Genomic DNA, 18,634 nt, shown 5'->3' with positions numbered 1-18,634 from the left:
AAAACACCCAACTAAACCTGAACTCATCAAGTTTCCAGATCTGACTAGCAGTTTGCAAGAAATATGGGGATAAAGGAACATATTAAATAACACCATGAGGGTGCAATCAACCAAATCCAGAATGTGGGCAACTACACAACAGAAGACCCACGGTCTTCAACAAATAAATACATGCCACGTATATATTTAAAAAAAAAAAAAAAGAGGAGAAAATTGCTATGTATTGAAAGAGATTCGAGAGACATAACAACCGGAGGGAATGTGGTCCCTTGACTGGATCCTGATTTGAACAAATCAACCTAATTACTATTTTCACTTGATCAGGGAAAATAAACAGAGGTTGAGGATTGGATGACCTTAAAGAATTATTACTAATTTTGTGAGCGTAATAATGGTAGTGTCTGTGTGTGTGTGTGTGTGTGTGTGTGTGTGTGTGTGTATGTGCTTGCATACTGTGTGTGAGTTTCTTATCTCTCAGAGAGGCAAACTGAAGTATTTAGGGGAGAAGTGATAACATCTGGAATTTACTTTAAAATACTTCAGCCAAAAGATAAGAAAATGCCCGAGCTGGGGGCATAGATAAAACGAGAATGGCTGACTCTCACTAGCAGTTGAACCTGGCTGGTGGGGTCTCTAGGGTTCTTTCACTGGTCTCTCCACATGTGAAAACCTGGGAAAGAAAAAAGAGAGATCCAAACCGGTGGCCCCCTGCTACTCAGGTTGGGACGCTCCCTGCCTGCCCGCCCTGAGGCTTGCACAACCCTCACTGCCTGTACTCCCCCTCAGTCCCTGTCCAAGCCTCACGTGGGTGCCCCAGCGTGCCCTCTGCTCTGCCACAGGCTTCCCCCGCCCCCATCTCCATCAACGGCTCTGTCCCCAGAATGTCTCTCCCTCCTACCCCGCCTCTACTTCCTAGCCCCGCCCTCACTTGGCTAACCTCTCATGGGGGGGGGCGCCCATCTCAGGTGGGGAGCCCACCGGCTGTCCCTGCCACACCTGCTCTCAACGTGGATGGGTGCTCAGCTTGACCAGGTCCTCCCCTTGTACGCTCTGGACTGTTAGAACAGGGCCTGGGGAGGTGGTCCCCTGGACTGTGAGAAATGAAAGGAACTCTGTTTTGGGGTTCACTTGTCAATCTCTACCTGGCTGAGTGAGCCAGTACATTAGAGCAGGGTTCTCAGACTTCAGGAGGGCTTGTCGGTTAGGAGGGCACACATCTGCTGAGCCCACATCCAGAGTTCCTGCTGCGGTAGGTCTAGGATGGGGGCCGGGAATTGGCATCTCTGACATGTTCCCTAGCAATGAGGTTTGATGGTGGCCTGGGGACCATGCCTGGACGACCAGTGTATTAGGAAAAGATCATCTCTATGGTAAGATCACACATGTCTGTGTCAGGGGGCCCGTCTGTGTGTCAGGGTGAGATCACACACACCCCACATCAGGCTGACGCCCCATCCCCTACTCACGATGGGGTTCTGCTGCAGCACTGTGCGCTCCAGGTCACCTTGTTCCCAGAATTCGGCAGCAACCAGCAGAGCTACCTGCAACAGACAACCCCCCCAAAAAGTCAAGCCGCAGCCCCCATCCTCCTGCCCCTGCTCCCACCCCTCCTGGGGGCCATTTCCAGCTCAGCAAACGCTTCAACCCCACCCCTGCCTCGCCACCCCCTTTGTTGTCATCACTGGAGAGGGCACTAAAGTGGCTTCCATGTCCTGGCAGAGGAGGAGGAGACAAAGCAGGGCCGCCTCTGGAGCTGGAGTCCAAGCTGCACCGGCTGCTGTCGTGATGCCGGGACTCCCCTCCTCTCAGGTCAGGAGGGCTCCATACCTTACTCTGTACCTCCCAAGGCTTGGTGATGGCTGAGAGATCGCAGGCGGTCATCATCATGGCCCTGGACACAAGGACACCATCCATCAGCCCAGAGCTATTGAAGGCTGGAAGAGCGGGGCACCTGGGTGGCTCAGTCGGCTGGGCGTCCGACTTCGGCTCAGGTCACGATCTCGCGGTCTGTGAGTTCGAGCCCTGCGTCGGGCTCTGTGCCGACAGCTGAGAGCCTGGAACCTGCTTCGGATTCTGTGTCTCCCTCTCTACCCCTTCCCGCTCACCCTGAGGCTGTGTCCCTCCCTGTCTCTGAAAAATGAATAAACCTTAAAAAAAAAAAATTAAAAAAAAAAAAAAAGGCTGCAAGCGCTGGTTAATTTTAACAGTCTCTCCTCCCTCTGTGCGGGAGAGTGCTCCCAGGGCTCACCAGGAGTGAGGGGCTCACTTCTGCGAGGCATCTGGAGGGCAGGCTTTGAAGTCAGACGGAGGTTAAAATCCTGCCTCTGTCAATTACCAAGAGTTTGGCATGGGGCAATTAAACCAACCTCTCTAAGCCTCAGTTTCCTTATCTGTAATAATAATGGTACATGAAACGGGGGCAAGGTTAAATGAGATCATGAGATCTCACCTGAGAACATGTGTGTAAATCTTGGCAGAGTGCCTGGACCTGGCATGTGCACGATAGATACTGGCGATTATCATGAACGTATATGGGGTTTTTATGATGTGACACAGACAGTTCTTGGCCTTTGAAAACATCCATTTCATTTAGATCTCAGCACCTCTTCGGAGTTCTGTCTCTCCTGTTTAGGAGAGACCGACGTTTCTCAACCTTTTTCTGGTCATTCTCCACCGTTCACATCAGAGAGCCTTTTCAGACATTTTTTCTGTATTCCCTCCAGCAGGAAATGTTAATACCATGGACACACTGTATATCTGTTTGGAGGGTCACAGATCACTGTAATATCTGAGGTTTTTTTGCTCTTCCACCAAGAACCACTTTTTGCCCTCGGTGGGGTGATGATCACCCCCATTAAAAACGCCCGGCATGCCAAGTGCCACATCAGTCATTTCAAGGAAGCCTTGTCTTAAGAAGTAGAGGGAAGGATTAGAGAAGGAAAGGATTGAAAATTAAACTCTTTGGGACTCCTGGGTGACTCAGTCGGTTAAGCGTCCGACTTCAGCTCAGGTTATGACCTCGCGGTTTGTGCGTTCAAGCCCCGCGTCGGGCTCTGTGCTGACGGCTCAGAGCCTGGAGACTGCTTCGGATTCTGCGTCTCCCCATCTGACTCTCTCTCAAAAATAAATAAACATTTAGAAAAAGAAGAAGAAAGATAAACTCCTAAAAGAGTTTCACAAGAATAGGAAGAAGGTTAAGACAAATATTATAATCTAGGTAGGCACAATATAAGACAGACAAGGAGGGACACGGACAAAGCATTGGAAGACGGAGGGAATTTGCGAAAGTGTCCCGGAGAATGGGGGCGGAGTGGCATGAACGTCCGGGATGGGCATCCAGGGCCATGTGGGGTGGACATTACATTCCAAGCTGGGAAGTGTAAGCGGTAGCCGATAAGCAATGGAGAGCTATTGAAGGCTGAGGGCCCAGCCGTGGCCTCTTCAGAGCCGTGCTGTAGGCAGGCAGGTTGGCAATACCTGGAGGGTGGAACAGAAAGGAAAGGTTGGGAAGGAAGGAGGGGGGATCTGCCGCAGTGATTCGGGCAGGTGGGCCTGGTCTGCAGCCGTGCCTGCTGGCTGGGAAAGCCACCTTGGCAGGGTCAGCCTGATCTGGTGAGACTCGGTGGGCAGGGGTGCGGGAGAGGGGAGAAGGCTGGCGCCCTTGCTATTTGGACGATTTTACAAGTAACCAGCTATATCTGGCATATTTTACAGAAGCTGGTCTGGGAAGCCTTCAGAATTACTCAAGGAACAATCTGATGCTTGCCAGAGGAGGGGGGCTGACGGAATGGGCAAAAATGGGTGTAGGGGAGTGGGAGATACAGGCTTCCAGTTATGGAGTAAGCTCTGGGGATGAAGGGCAGCATAGGGAGTACGGTCAATGGTATTGTAACAGTGCTGTATGGTGACAGATGGCAGGGACTATAATTGCAGGGAGCAGGGCAGAGGCTATAGACCTGTCAAATCGCTATGTTGTACATCGGACACCAATGCAACAGCGCGTGTCGGCTATACCTCAATAAAGAGCCGTTCATGAAATATTAACAGGTTTAATTACGTCTCATTAAGCAAACCCTCCAAAAGTCGTGGAACTCGTTAAGTAATTAAGCTTTCAGAAATGCATACATTCCTTTGAAACCCCTTTATACTTTGGAATAGCTTCAAAATATGCACCCTATGCTTAATATCAAGTGTTGTAGACGTGTTATCATCAAATAAGCCAAGCAAATGCACGTTCGGCCACGCATACGAGAGTCACTGGCTCCTTGTTACCCGTCAGAGGTTAGGTGTCCCGAGAGCACGGGATGTTTATTGTCCCTGGCTGGAGAGATCATGTGAATATCATTCCCACAGTTGGGGAAACATAACCTAAGTGTTTTACAGACAGAGACTGTGTGCCTGGGAATGGGGGAGCAGGGGCGGGGGGGGGGTGACTGAGGCCACCTGAGCACCAGAGAAGCAAATCCAAAGCCTCGTGCCCTAAAGACAAGGCATTGTATTCACTTCAGCACCACCTCCTTAGGTGCTGTGGGGCCAAGGTGCCGCGCTAGGTTTTGGGCATCCAGAGAGGCTGGCAGAGAGCTCACAGTCACTCAGAGAAAAGATAGTAAAAAACTGTCATCACAATATGCTAAGTGAGATGGCAGAAAGAAGTACAAGGTGGAAGAGGAAAAAAAAAATATCCAAAGGTGAGTGCAACTGGCCTAGCTCAGGGGGCATGCAAGATGGTGGAGCGGGGCCCTGAGGGGTGCATAGGAGTTCTCTAAGAGAGGGAACAGCGAGCAGCGATGTGGTGGAGAGTATGCGAGATCGCCACAGGGCAGGGTGTCCTGCAGGAGGTAGTTCCCTGCTCCCCAGAAGGTAGGAAGCCTCCATCTATCCACCCTGTACTGGTATGCAGGGGCTAGGCGGGGGCTGGTTCACAGGGTCCCTGCTCTCAGAGACCTTACAGACAAGTTGGGGAGTCACACATTCGCCACACAAACGAATGTAAACGTGTAAACAAACAGGTGCTCTGAAAGAAAGGAATTCTATTCTAGGAGAATAGGTCTGAAAAGGCAGGGAGGGCTTCCTCAAGGAAGTGACCGGAGAGCCGATGTCTGTAGGCAGCGTAGCCGCGAATCTGGCAAAGAAGCAGGTGCGGAAACACATTCCAGGTGGAGAGAGCAGCCAGTGCAAAGGCCCTGGTGGAAGGAAGCCGGGCACATTCAAAGAGCTAGAAGGTGGGAGGAAAGAAGCAGCAGGAAAGAGGGTAAGATGAGGCCCAAGAGACAGCAAGGGTGGGACCGCAGATCCTGGGCCTTGGCGAGGGACCCTCTTCATGCCTACAGCAACAGGAAAAGCCGCTAAAGAGTTTGAACAGAAGGGTGAAGCAATCAGATTTGCATTTTACAGGGATTGCTGTGGCATTAGTGTGGAGGGGACGGGGACATGGCAGGGAGCCCAGCCAGGAAAGCCTACAGGACCAGGGCCAGAAACAGAGGTGGCAATAAAAGGAAGTGTCCAGATAAGGCATTTAAGAAGTAAACTGGACAGGGGGTGGGGATAGATGAGACATGCAAAGTCCGGAAGAGGGAGGTGTCAGGATGGGGGAGAGCAAAAGACAGCGAGGCTACCACGCAGAGAAGAGAGCACAAGTAAGTCACGAAGGCTTTGTGTATGGAGACACGTGGGCCTCAGCCTCTGGGTAAGCGACAGGCCTCAGGAGGAGGGGGGCGTCGAGTTGGCGGGAGAGCGGTCTATAAAAAGCCACGTGGGGCTGTGGAATCAGAGCAACTCGATCTCAGCTCTTCTCGACTTAATGTCTTTGAGCGTCTGTCTGTTCCCGTGTAAAGGGAGATAAATCGTATTAGATGGGACCATGAAATTCTGACTTTGTGGGTCAAACACGATCAAAAGGCAGCGATTTCACACGGTTCAAGGGCATATATTCACCCTGGGGGGACTGTGGCCATCACATAAGATGATTCTGTCAAGTGCACACATTGGCCTCATCTTCATTAGCATCAGCTTGATCACATTAACCGTTTTGTTTGGGGTTGCGCAGGTGTGTGGGGCGGGGTGATGGAAAGAAGCCGAGCTCCTGCTCACCGGGTCCATCCTCCAGGCAAAAATGTCCCTTCGGCTCTGCTGTGCGGCCCAGTGGCACTTGTCCCTGACCCTGGCTGCCCCTGCCCTGGAAAGCATCCCAGCCCACCCTGCCCAGGTGTTCAGACACTCCTGGAATTGCACCTGGCCTGGAGGGCGTGGCCTGCGGGGGAGCCCCTAAGGAAGCCTGGGAAAGCTGTGGGTGTGCAGGAGAGGGGGAGGTGGCAGGCTCCAGCCCTCGACCCTCCAGTAACGCTCGTGGGACACGAGGTAAGTCACGCAGTCTCCCAGGTCCTCACTCTCTCATCTGTAAAACACTAGCCGGAGAGCCGGCTTGTAAATGATTTCCGTTTTGCAGACCACGTGGGCTCTATTTCAACTACTCAGCTCTGGCATAGTGATGCAAATGCGGCCATAGGTAAGTAAAGGCAGAGTGCCTAGGGCCCAGGATACTTTAGGGGCCCATGAAAATGTTTGAATTTTAATTCCTTTTACTTAAAAAAATTTTTTTTTAATGTTTACTTATTTTTTGAGAGAGAGAGAGAGAGACCGACAGACAGACAGGAGCGGGGGAGGGGCAGAGAGAGGGAGACGCAGAATCTGAAACAGGCTTCAGGCTCTGAGCTGTCAGGACAGAGCCTGACACGGGGCCCGAACTCATGAACCAGGGGATCATGACCTGAGCCGAAGTAGGACCCCCCCAACCGACTGAGCCACCCAGGTGCCCAGAGTTTTCATTTCTCTTAAAGCCAGAAGAAAAAAAAAAATAAATACAATAATGCTGAATATGTAAGAGTGAATTCAACCTGCATTATGTGTCTTTATACCAACACAGTCCTAAAATATCATTTTTTAAAAACTTATTTAAAATTTTTTAAACGTTTATTTTTTGGGGGAGGGGCAGAGAAAGGGAGACAGAATCTGAAGCAGGCTCCAGGCTCTGCGCTGTCAGCACAGAGCCCAACCTGGGGCTCAAACTCCTGGACCATGAGATCACGACCTGAGTTAAAGTTGGACACTTAACCAACGGAGCTACCCAGGCGCCCCTTAAAAACTTATTTTAATGGTGGAAAAAGCCACGGAGGCAACAGTGCCTAGGACCCACCGAAGTCATTATGTGGCCCTCTGTGGAAAAAGCAAGTGTTATTTATGGTTTCTGAAATTTGAACTCCTTACACTTTTTATCTGTCAGGAAATAGTCTTCTTCTTTTGATTCGTTCCCCCCACATATTTAAACACGTACGAGGCCCTTTAGCTCACGAGGGGAATGAAAACAGGCGGGCAGCTCTCACACCCCAGCACTAGAGAGGACCCCGAAGCCCTCCCAACTCATGGTTTGGTCAGGCTGCGAGGAGTGAAACCGGAAATTCGGGGGAGAGGGAAAGACTTTCATGAAGAACGGGCGGTCGTGCCCTCAGTCTGGAGTCACTTTAACACCTCGGCCCAAAGTAAACCTACCCAAGTAGGGTGGCCTCAGAACTAGTTGTGCAGCTGGAGGAAGTCAGTTGGTTTAGGATGTGTCAAGGGGTTAGGTGTGGACCTCAGACTAGAGGGGGCGGGAGCATAGGAGCCCTCCAAGGTAATCAAGGCACTTGGGGGTGGGGGGAGCATTGAGTTTTTTCCTCACCACAAACAATTCTGACACCAACTTCGTGTCCCACAGTTCAATCCTGACGTGAACTGTCAGACTCCAGGCGGTTAAGGGCTCAGTCCCCACAAGACTGCCCTCACTTCAGAAGTCAGTCACAAGTATCACATCCCCAAGTTACCTCGCACGCTTCTGTCCAACGAGGGTACAAAGTCGGGGGCTCCCACAAACACCGCCTTCAGATTCAAAAATTTGCTGGGACAGCTCACAAAATTCAGGGAAACTCTTATATTTACCAGTTCATGATGAAGGATACACTTCCGGTATAGCCAATGGAAAAGAGGCCTGGGAGAAGGTATGGGGTGGGGGTGGGGCGCATGCAAAGTTTCCACACCCTCTTCAGACTTGTCACCCTCCCAGCACCTCCATGTGTTCAGCAACCCTGTAGCTCTTTGCGTTCTTTTGTCCAGAGGTTTCTGCGGAGGTTTTTATCCTATAAGCACTGGCCATCGGTAACTAACTCAATCTCCAGTCTCTCTGTTCTCCCCAGAGACTGGGGGTGGGGCTGAAAGTTCCAAGCTTCTATTCATGGCTTGGTCTTTCTGGTGATCAGCCCCCATCTTGAAGCCCTCCAGATCCCACCCAGAGTCACCTCATTAGAACAAAAGACGCTCCTATCGCTCTTACCACTCGGAGAATTCCAAGGATTTTAGAGCTCTGTGTCGGGGAACTGGGTACAAAGACAAGTACATACATCTTATCAAACCACAGTAAGCTCCCAACACCACTGCATGCTGTGAGCAGAACAGCACAGCACTCCATGCCCCAGCTCAGCCCCCATGATAATCCATAAGCGAGGGTTATGAGGTAGGGTCCTTCACGCTCTTTGAGCAGATGAGGAAACTGAGCCACAGAGAGGCGAAGTTACCTCTGCAAAGTCACACTAAGCAATGAGTGAGAGAGCTGAGACTTGAACCCTGGTGCCGAAGCCCTTCGTGTAACAGCCACACTCTACCCAGGTATGAAGCTCTAATTATATGTCATGTATGGACCCCAAGTCTGCTTCAGAGCTGTGGCTTTTGGTCAGGGACTATTTTTGTCCCTAGGGGTTATTTGGCAATGTTCGGAGATATTTTTGTGTATCGCAGCTAAAGAGGAGGTTGCCATGGGCATCTAGTAGAGAGAGATCAGGGATGCTGTTAAACATCCCACAATGCACAGCTCTTTGCGACACAGAGTTGTCTTCAGACGTCAATAGTGTTCATAACTAACCGTAAGGTTGAGAAACCCTGCTTTACAAGTCTTCAAACATTCTACTCGGTGCCTACCTGAAGGATTTTGGAAACTGCTTACTTTCTTATGCGTTTTTAAGTTGATGACTATTTCATCATGAGCTTAAATATTTGCAAAGGGTCTAATTTGCAGCACATTGTAAATATTGGCATTTTAGAATGAAATTGTTACATCATTCTTTAAATACAGAGGAATCTAAAGGGCCTCGTAGTTTCGTATCAACCATCAGCCCATGATCCACTTAAAAATACACAAACAATGGCACACCTGGGTGGCTCAGTCAGTTAAGCATCTGACTTTAGCTCAGATCGTGATCTCTTAGTTCATGAGTTAGAGCCCTGTGTCAGGCTCTGTGCTGACCGCTCAGAGCCTGGAGCTGCTTCAGATCCTGTGTGTCTCTCTCTCTCTCTGCCCCCCCTCTCTCTCAAAAATAAATAATAAAACATTAAAAAAATTTTTTTAAAAATACACGAACAAGCTTTTCTTTAAGAGTCTGGGGTTTTACATCTTTCCTTTTCACCATAAGCTTGTATTTCCCCTTGACTGCACTCACAGATTTTATCCTAATATTTTATGCATGTGTGTATATGTACGTGTGTATATGCAAGTATATATGTGTCTGCATGTATATGTGTATATATGCATACCAATGAAAGACTCTCAAGCATGTAAATACACGAAGTCTTTCACGGACCACCATTTCATACTTAATCTGCAACCAAATGTGCCCATTAATTGGAATGATATCACTGGAGATATTTTCTTTGACCATAGGCCTTCAAGTATTAAAACCTTTTTAAAATCTATTGTATTACACAACTAATCAATACAACAAAACATATTACCTGGCCTTAGAAATAATTATTAAATGCTCGAAGTAAATTTTTTTGGGAATTCATCTCTTAATGAGACGGGATGGGGCTATTTTTGGAACATCAGTTAATGAATGTTTCTTATTGCCAGACTAAGATAGGACTTAGCATGTGTTTTATGCCAATTTTTTTAATTTTTATAGACGCAAGTAATCAGAAGCCGTGGGACTGGAAGTTTTGTTACAGTGATGTCACCCAATTCTTTCAGATCAACTGTGAAAAAAAGTATACTGTGATCATTATTCTGAATGATCTATCAGCTGACAATTCAATTCGGTTCTCCTTCAGTTTTGTTTGAAGCAAACCTTAGAATCATTCACTTCGTCAATTTCTGGGAAGCATGCCATTAAGATTTCACAAAGGCTCCTCGTTATGACTATTAATCACACCGCTGGCACTTTCTCTGAGGCATTCTGGTTAAGCCAAGATACTCAGAATGGGTGAGGTCAATTAAAACATTATTAATTTAAATGTATCTTCCAGGGGCACCTGGGTGGCTGAGTCAGTTAAACGTCTGACTTTGGCTCAGGTCATGATCTCGCGGTTCGTGAGTTCAAGCCCTGCGTCGGGCTCTGTGCTGATGGCTCCAAGCCTAGAGCCTGCTTCGGATTCTGTGTCTCCCTCTCTCTCTGCTCTTCCCTCGCTCATGTTCTGTCTCTCTCCCCTTCAAAAATCAATAAACTTAAAAAAAATAAACAAACAAATATATCTTCCAGTGTTATATTTTTTATAAAGTGCTTTTATCCTATAACAAGTTTTTTTAAACTTTTTAAATGTTTTTTTTTTAATTTTTAATGTTTATTTATTTTTGAGAGAGACAGACAGAGAGACAGAGCATGAGCAAGGGAGGGCATAGAGAGAGAACCCAGAGCAGGCTCCAGGCTCTGAGCTGCCAGCACAGAGCCGGATGCGGGGCTCAAACTGACAAACCGCGAGATTATGACCTGAGCCGGAGTCGGACGCTTAACCGACTGAGCCACTCAGGTGCCCCTTTAATGTTTATTTTTGAGAGAGAGACAGAGTACAAATGGGGAAGGACAGAGAGAGAGACACACACAGAATCTGAAGCAGGCTCCAGGCTCTGAGCGATCAGCACGGAGCCCAATGCAGGGCTTGAACCCACAAACCATGAGATCATATCCTGAGCTGAAGTCGGATGCTTAACTGACTGAGCCACCCAAGTGCCCCCCATCCTATAACAGGTCTTAACTGTTCTCCTCAAAACTTAGAAGCTGCAGATTTGACTCATTGAACTTAAGGAAATGTTTGCCACATAACATAATTGGAAATGCCTGTCAGTTACTGTCCACTAAAGCAAGCAGATCAGACTTGTTTTTGTTAGAAAGAATCTGATTTGCTTTTCCAACCCGAATACGCATGACTTTATTTTGTAAAGAGGGAGAAGAGTAAGAGAACTGACAGTGTTTCACCTCCGGGGCTTTCTTAGGAAGATAATATTAAGAAAGAGAGTGCTGACTCCCTTGAGGCCATCAGAGCCCCTGTAATTCTTGGAAGGCTTTGGGCTGGGAGTGAGGGTAGGAGTGGTTCATGTACCTCAGTTTGAAGACTTCCAATTAAAACTACCTTGGCTTTTGCAATCAGTGAAGTCCTGTCTCTGGCCTTTTTTTTTTGTTTTGAAGGGAGAGAGGGAGAGGATGAGTTGGGGAGATGGGCTGAGGGGGAGACAGGGAGAGAGAGAGAGAGAGAGAGAGAGAGAGAGAGAGAGAGAGAGAGAGAGAATCTTAAGCAGGATCCATACCCAGCGTGAAGCCCAACAAGGAACTCCATCCCATGACCCTGGGATCATGCCCTGAGCTGAAATCAAGAGTTAACCGACTGAGCCACCCAGGTACCACCCCCTTCTGAAAATATTATTATTATAATTTTTAATGTTTATTTATTTTTGAGAGAAAGGGGGACGGGCAGCGAGAGGGGGACAGAGGATCTGAAGCAGGCTCTGCGTTGACAGCAGAGAGCCCGACTTGGGGCTCGAACTCACAAACCGTGAGATCATGACCTGAGCTGAAGTCAGACACTTAACCGACTGAGCCACCCAGGCACCCCACCACCCCCTTTAAAACAAAATTAAATATTGGGTCTTGGAAACCCTCCCTATCATTCTTGGTAACGTCTGTATGACATCCCATTTGTATAAAAGTACTGTCACGTGGTTAACCCGTTCCCCCATCAGTGGTTATTTGTTTCCAGTCTTCTCCATGATTAAAAATAGTGCTGCAGTGAGGAGCTGTGTACAAAGGCACACACGGCTGGCACACGTGTGGGAGACTGTCTGGAGGGTGCAACCCTGCACGTGGACTTGCTGGGCCAGAGGCTGAGCATTTACACATTGACAGGAAGTGCCCTCCACAGAGGCTGCCTCTGTTTACGCTCCCACCAGGGAATCGGACTGCCCGGTGCCTCTCACTGGGTCCAGCACGGTGTGCTAGCAGACGTTTTCATTCTTTGCCAGTAGGAAGGGTGAAAAATTATAGGTCGCTGTGGTTTTATTTTGCATGTCTCTGATTAGGAGTAAGGTCATCACCTTTTCATGTTTATTTCCCTCTGTTAATTCCTTTGCTGGGAAATGTCTCGGGAAAGCGAGCCTTGTGCCCACTTTTCTAATGGATTAGTCTTTTTCTTGAATCGTATGAACACTGTGTTTCCTAAGGAAATGAACTCTTCTTCTGTCAGCAGTTTCGTCAGATGTATTTCCCCAGCTCACCGCTTGCATTCTGACATCGGCTGTGCATTCTTGCGTGTGTTGTGCAGAAACCCCTCATTTTTATGTAGTTGAATTTATCAATCTATTTATGACTTCTGACTTTCACGTCACACTTTGGAAAGCTCACTCTGAAATTGTTCCTTTTAATTCTACCATGCTTCCCCCCCGCTCATTTTTTGGGTTTGTTTTCTCATTATTTTACAATCCTTGATTCATCTGGAACTTATTTTGCTATGGGAGTGAGATAGCGATCCAGGCTTGTGATCACCTGTGGTATAATACAAAATTGCATTGGTCTTTGTTTCTGGTTCCTGGAACAAAGCTTCCCAAACTCTTGGAATTTCCCAAGTGACAGGAGTGTCCTTTATAGAGAGCCCACTGTGGGTTTAGGTTAATGACCATGATTTAGTGTGGGGTCCCTAGACAGGCTCAGGTGGGACTGGACACTAGCAAATCCAAGCAAATGGAGGCCTGGAACTTTCAGCCCCACCCATCAACCTCTGTGAAAGGGTGGGGGTAAGGGAACGATAGACTGACTCTATAAAACTTGGACAATGCAATTTTCTGAGCCTCCAGGTTGGTGGAGCACCTCAGTTCCATAGAGACAGAAGCTCCTGGGTTAGTGACCTTTCTGGACCTCGCTCCGTGTATCTCTTTGGCTGTTTTTCTGTATCCTTTATAATATCCTTTATCATCAACTGACAGATATTAGCAAATGTTTCTCCGAGTCCTGTGGGCTGCTCTAGCAAATTAATAGAACCCAAGGAGGGGGTCATGGGAACCTCCGATTTATAGCCAGGTGGTCAGAGCAGAGGTAGCAACCTTGACCTGCAGTTGGTGTCAGATGGGGGCAGTCTTTGTGGGACTGGCCCTTAACCTGTGGGCTCTAACGCTACCTCCATACAGACAGTGTCAGAATTGAGTGAACTCGGTAGGACACTCAGTCTGGGTGTCCATTTCACCAAGAAAGGGAGGAAAAAACCCATCAGACTGCCTTACGGTCCCAACGTCATTTATGAACTTGTCCCTTTCTTCACTGGTAAAAGATCACTTCTAACACAGGCATGGTCTTCAGAATCTGCCCCGTGGACCTGTCTTACTAATGCCTAGGACTGAACTGCCTTTAGTCCTTCTGGTTCCTATCATTACTCTTCTGTTTCAGAATTTTTTGGTCATTCTTACATACTTATTTTTCAATAAGAATTTTGAAATTGCTTCCTAATGATCCCCCAAATAAAGTAGATGTATTTTCCTTGGAATCGCCCTAAGTGAATAATTAATTAGGGAGAATAGACCACATTTAATATTAAGTGCCCCTAACCGAGAACAGGGTGTTCTTTCCATTTGTTCAATTTTTCTGCGGCGCCACTTTGAAATGTCCAGTCGGGCAGCTCCTGGGAGCAACCATAGCCTGAGGGTGCCCCCTTGGTCACTGGGAACAGGTCACACAGATCCCCAAGATCAACGGATCTGCCTGGTTGGACAGCTGCAAGGCTGAGGGAAGGACAACTTGCGATTTGCCCCTCCTCCCTGAGCCTGTCCCAGCAGCCCCCTCTTCTCTGTTTTAGCGTCTTGCAACATTTGTGATTTAATCAAGCCTCATCTCCACAGGGGCATCTGGGGATAAAGCCTGATACTTCCTTGCGAACTGGTCAAGCCTTGTGTTCCCTGACCATCGACACCTAGGACTCATCACACGGGAGCCAGGGGATCATTTGGCTTGGGCCACATCATCACAAGAGGCTTCAAATTTACACTTCTCACCCCAACATCATTTGAGGTGACTCACAGAGGCACACGGAGGGAATTGAAAGAAGGCATTCATTAGAAAACTTAAATGTGAGTCCCATTACCAGACTTCATGCCAACCAGGCACTATAAATCTGACATAAATCATGTACCTGATGTGTGAATAGCAGAGTTATATTGCAGGACATTGCCATATATAAAGGAATGCAAAAAAAAATTGTCAGCATATTAAAAAAGATTTTAACGTTTATTTATTACTGAGAGACAGAGAGAGACAGAGCATGAGCATGGGAGGGGCAGAGAGAGGAGGAGACACAGAACCCAAAGCAGGCTTCAGGCTCTGAGCTGTCAGCACAAAGCCCGACGCGGGGCTCGAACTCACAAACCGTGAGATCGCGATCGGAGCTGAAGTCGACACTCAACTGACTGAGCCACCCAGGTGACCCTAAGCCTACATATTTTTATTGACACATAGATATCACTCAAATCATCATTGGTATAATGCTTGGTGTTTTATCAAAACCTTTAAAGTTAATATCACCTTACTACCAAAATTCTGACTCTTATGATAGAAATACTTCAAATGTGATGCTTTTTCTATACAGAGAAATAAAACAATAATATTTTGTTATAAAATACAAAATATTGTTAATAAAATACATTGGTTTGTATTTTAGTGCAAAAATTAAACACGCACCATAATATCTGCAATTCTGTCTTGGCAAAGCTTCAGTTTTTTCCTGGGTTGGAGGTCTCCTAAATGGAAGTGTGCCAGGGCTCTCTTGACCCCAGGCCTTGCCCTGTCAGTGCAGCATCCCACTTTAGGACCCTGGACTTCAGAAAATCAGGGTTTGGGGTGCCTGGTTGGCTCAGTTGGTTAAGGGTCCAACTTCAGCTCGGGTCATGACCTCATGGTTGGTTAGTTAGTTCCAGCCGCACCTAGGGGTCTGCGCTGTTTCAGATCCTCTGTCTCGCTCTCTCTCTGCTCCTCCCCCCATCCCATGTGCACATGTGTGCACTTTTGCTCTCTCTCTCTCTCAAAAATGAACATTTAAAAAAAAAGAAAGAAAGAAAAGAAAACCAGGGTTTAAGCCCCATCTTAACTCACATAACAATTTCCTTCCGGGTCTGCTCCAGCATCATGTACTGTGTCCACTCCTGTTCAGTTTCATATGTCTTAGACTGATCCACGATCTTTTGGAACATTGTCCTCTTCCTGCAAAATAGACCGGTTTGTTGAAGGAGCTCATCTCAGAATAAGGCAACACCCCGGCTTCTAACACTGGCTGTTTCAGACAGAGGCTTATTAAAGCAACGTAATTAACAACAACAACAACAACAAAAGGTTTAACGAACCAAGGCCTGAGAATCAACACCTAGGTTCTAACCCAGACCCTGTCACCAATTTGTTGCCTGATCTCACTCAGCAAATCTCTTTCCCTAGATTTCAGTGTCCCGTGGATACAATGGGGGTCATAACACCGAACTCCCGGGGATGTACTCAGAGTTAATGTTCCATAGCACAAGTGTTGCGCCCGGCACACAGTACATGTTAAATGAGTTAGAACTACGGTGTTTGTTATTATCACGTTCATTGTTATTGTTATTCTTGTTCTTAAAAAGGAAAGAAATACCAACTTGAAATACAGGGCAAGGTCTGTGGCGATGATTGCAATGTCCATCATGTGGATTGCATGCTCGTGCTGCCTGCGATTGAGGTTTTGAAAGATATTCAGGCTCTAAAGAGAAAATCATAGAAGAGATGTGATGCTGGCGGGCCAGCCACGCAACTACTGATGATGACCCCAGCTGTTTGGAGAGGCAGCCCAGGCCAATGGGAAGAGTGCTGCTTGGCCACACGGAGGCTTCTTGTGAAATGGGGGCTCACGGCAGCCAACGCAGAGGGCCCCCACCCATCCTACCTCATCTCTCAGCAACGTTTTGCCAAACTCCAAGTGGTGTCTTTCCAAGATGGAGGACCCATGGAGCTTGGCCAGTGGATTCTGGGATCTGAATGGGAGAGAAAGAGAGAGAGAGACACACACACACAGAATCAGCACGGAAGGGCCAAGAAGGAGGTTGAGCACATCATCCAGTCCCATCCCCTCCTAATTCTGCAGGCAGAGAGGCTGAAGGCCAGAAATGAGAAAGAGCTGGTCACACAGCGAGACCGCATCAGGTCTCCTAAGTCTCAGGCTTTAGTTTTCTCCACAACTGATTCCGAGCCTCTTTCAGTTACGGTCTGTTGAATAGTGTGTGCCCCCAAAGCACAAACATACAGAATACCCCATGCAGTTTCAGGGATTTATGGATTCCCTGTAATCATCCATGACATTGGCACTGGGCCGTACTTTAAAGGTCACCAAGTCCTAGACGTGATACTCGGAGTCTTAGGGGAAGCCATTGAATTCCCACAAGCAATGTGTTTATGCATGTTTTATTCATTAAATATTTGTTGAGTGCTTACTAAGTGCAAGCACTGAGCTCAGTACTTAGCTTCCCGCAAGGTAAAATGTACACACAATCTCTAGCCTCAGATTGGACTGTTCTAGCGTCTATTTATGATTTATAGGCTGTGGGCCCCGGGCCGATCCTCTGTTTCCTCATCCATAATATGAGCATAACACTAGTCCCTGCTCTACCCAGCCTACACGGTGGTCGTGAAGGTCCGCCAAGGCCGTGGTTCAAGGACCACGTTTCAGAGGCTGTCTGGAGTGTAAGCTCAATGAGGACAGGGGCTAGGTCTGTTTTGCTGCCATGGTACCTCCTTTGCCTACCTCCTAGGGCCTACCACACTCACACTAGGAGCATTACAAAATACAAAGTGAATGAATGAACCAGCATCAGTTCATATTCGTAACATTTGGGCTTGAATGAGTTCAGCAGCTGGGGAAGGAGGAGAGGGAGGGAGTTTAATATATTACCACTATAACAAATTACTATAAATTTATTGGCTTCAAACAATAAGGATCTACTATCTTACAGCTCTGGAGTTCAGAGTAAGATGCATCCACAGAGCTACTTTCCTTCTGGAGTCTGTAGGGGACAATCTGTTCCCCTTGCCTCCTAGCTTGTAGAGGCCACCTATATTGCTTGGCTGTGGCCCATCCTTCTCCTCTCTGAGGAGAAGCATCCTCTCTATCTCTGACCTTCTGTCTCCCTCTTATAAGGACTTTTCTAACTACATGGGGCCCACTGGGATAATCCAGGATAACCCCTATATTTTAAGATCTTTAATCACTCCTGTGAAGTCCCTTTTGAATACAAGGCAACATAGTCCCAGGATCCAGGCATTGGGGCATGGACATATTTAGGGGTCATTATTCTGTCTATCACAGGAGTTTACGCAGGAGGAAGAACGGCAGGAGGAAGAAGGAAGCTGTGAACTGTGGGACTCCCCCTTAGCCAGTGAGTCAGTCTGTCTGAGAGCCTTTCAGATCTGGGTAATGAATCCCAGGAGTGGGAGGTAGAGGGGGCGGGCAGTAAGGGCCAACTCACTTCATCTGGTAGAGGTTGTTGGTGCCTCTGTGGTCAATGTCATGGCAGAAGGCAGCGGTGACCATGGCCAAAGCCTCTAGGTCCGTGAAGTACCGCTTCAGCTTTCCCGTCTGGAAGAGTAATCAGAGGGTGCCACTTACTCCTTTCTTGCAGGGGTGGGGAGCAGAGCAGGTGTGAGGGCCAGGGCCTGGTGCTTAGAAACACAGGCGTAACCTTGACTCTCCCCCTGGCACAACAGCACGACCAGATGTTTGGCTGGGACTGGGGGTTTTTCTGGGATGTGGGACTTTCCATGCTCTAACTGGAACAGTCCCAGGCAAATGAAGATGGCTGGTCACCTTACTCCTGAATGACCTTACATGGTCCCATCTCCCCCTGGTCCTCAGTATCCCAATCTGCACACTGTAGGAGGAGGGCATTGGACTAGATGGTTGTTGAGAAATCACAACTGTCAGGTTTTAGGATCCAGACAGTTTTTGAACATGCCCGGACTGGCAAAGTAAACCATCCAAACCGGTCTATAGTTTAAGCACAGCCCAGGAGAATCCTCCCTCACATACTTCTTGTTTATGCTGGGTGTTAGACTAAAGGGTGGGGAAGAGCTCACGAGACGTGATGCTGACTCTGTGACTTTAAGAAATAAATCAAGTCTCTGTGGTATCACTGTCACCTTCTGTGGTGGCCTGGCCAGAATCCCTGCCTCCAGGCCCCAGTGCTTACTCTGGCCTGACCGTTCCAGCCATGAGAGAAGAAATGCGGATGAGTGGGGCTGGACAAGGGCAGAGATTTGCATCACAATCTGAATGGGACACACTTTTACATGAA

At 47.9% G+C, this 18,634-nt stretch overlaps 1 protein-coding gene across 1 annotated transcript in view; it reads right to left on the bottom strand.

The window, feature by feature from the left end:
* PDE6A (phosphodiesterase 6A) overlaps positions 1 to 18,634 on the bottom strand; it is a 62,638-nt gene that overhangs the window by 3,927 nt on the left and 40,077 nt on the right. The window contains exons 14-19 of the mRNA XM_042949437.1: positions 17,810 to 17,919; positions 16,234 to 16,321; positions 15,950 to 16,050; positions 15,420 to 15,527; positions 1,828 to 1,891; positions 1,467 to 1,541 (exon numbers count right to left, since the gene is read on the bottom strand). Coding sequence (XP_042805371.1) covers positions 1,467 to 1,541; positions 1,828 to 1,891; positions 15,420 to 15,527; positions 15,950 to 16,050; positions 16,234 to 16,321; positions 17,810 to 17,919 — 546 coding nt within the window. The remainder of the gene's footprint in view (positions 1 to 1,466; positions 1,542 to 1,827; positions 1,892 to 15,419; positions 15,528 to 15,949; positions 16,051 to 16,233; positions 16,322 to 17,809; positions 17,920 to 18,634) is intronic.

Source organism: Panthera leo, chromosome A1 (genome assembly GCF_018350215.1).
Source record: "Panthera leo isolate Ple1 chromosome A1, P.leo_Ple1_pat1.1, whole genome shotgun sequence".
NCBI lineage: Eukaryota > Metazoa > Chordata > Mammalia > Carnivora > Felidae > Panthera > Panthera leo.
The sequence above is the reverse complement of the archived record's forward strand: the minus strand, read 5'-3'. Positions and strand labels throughout refer to the sequence as shown.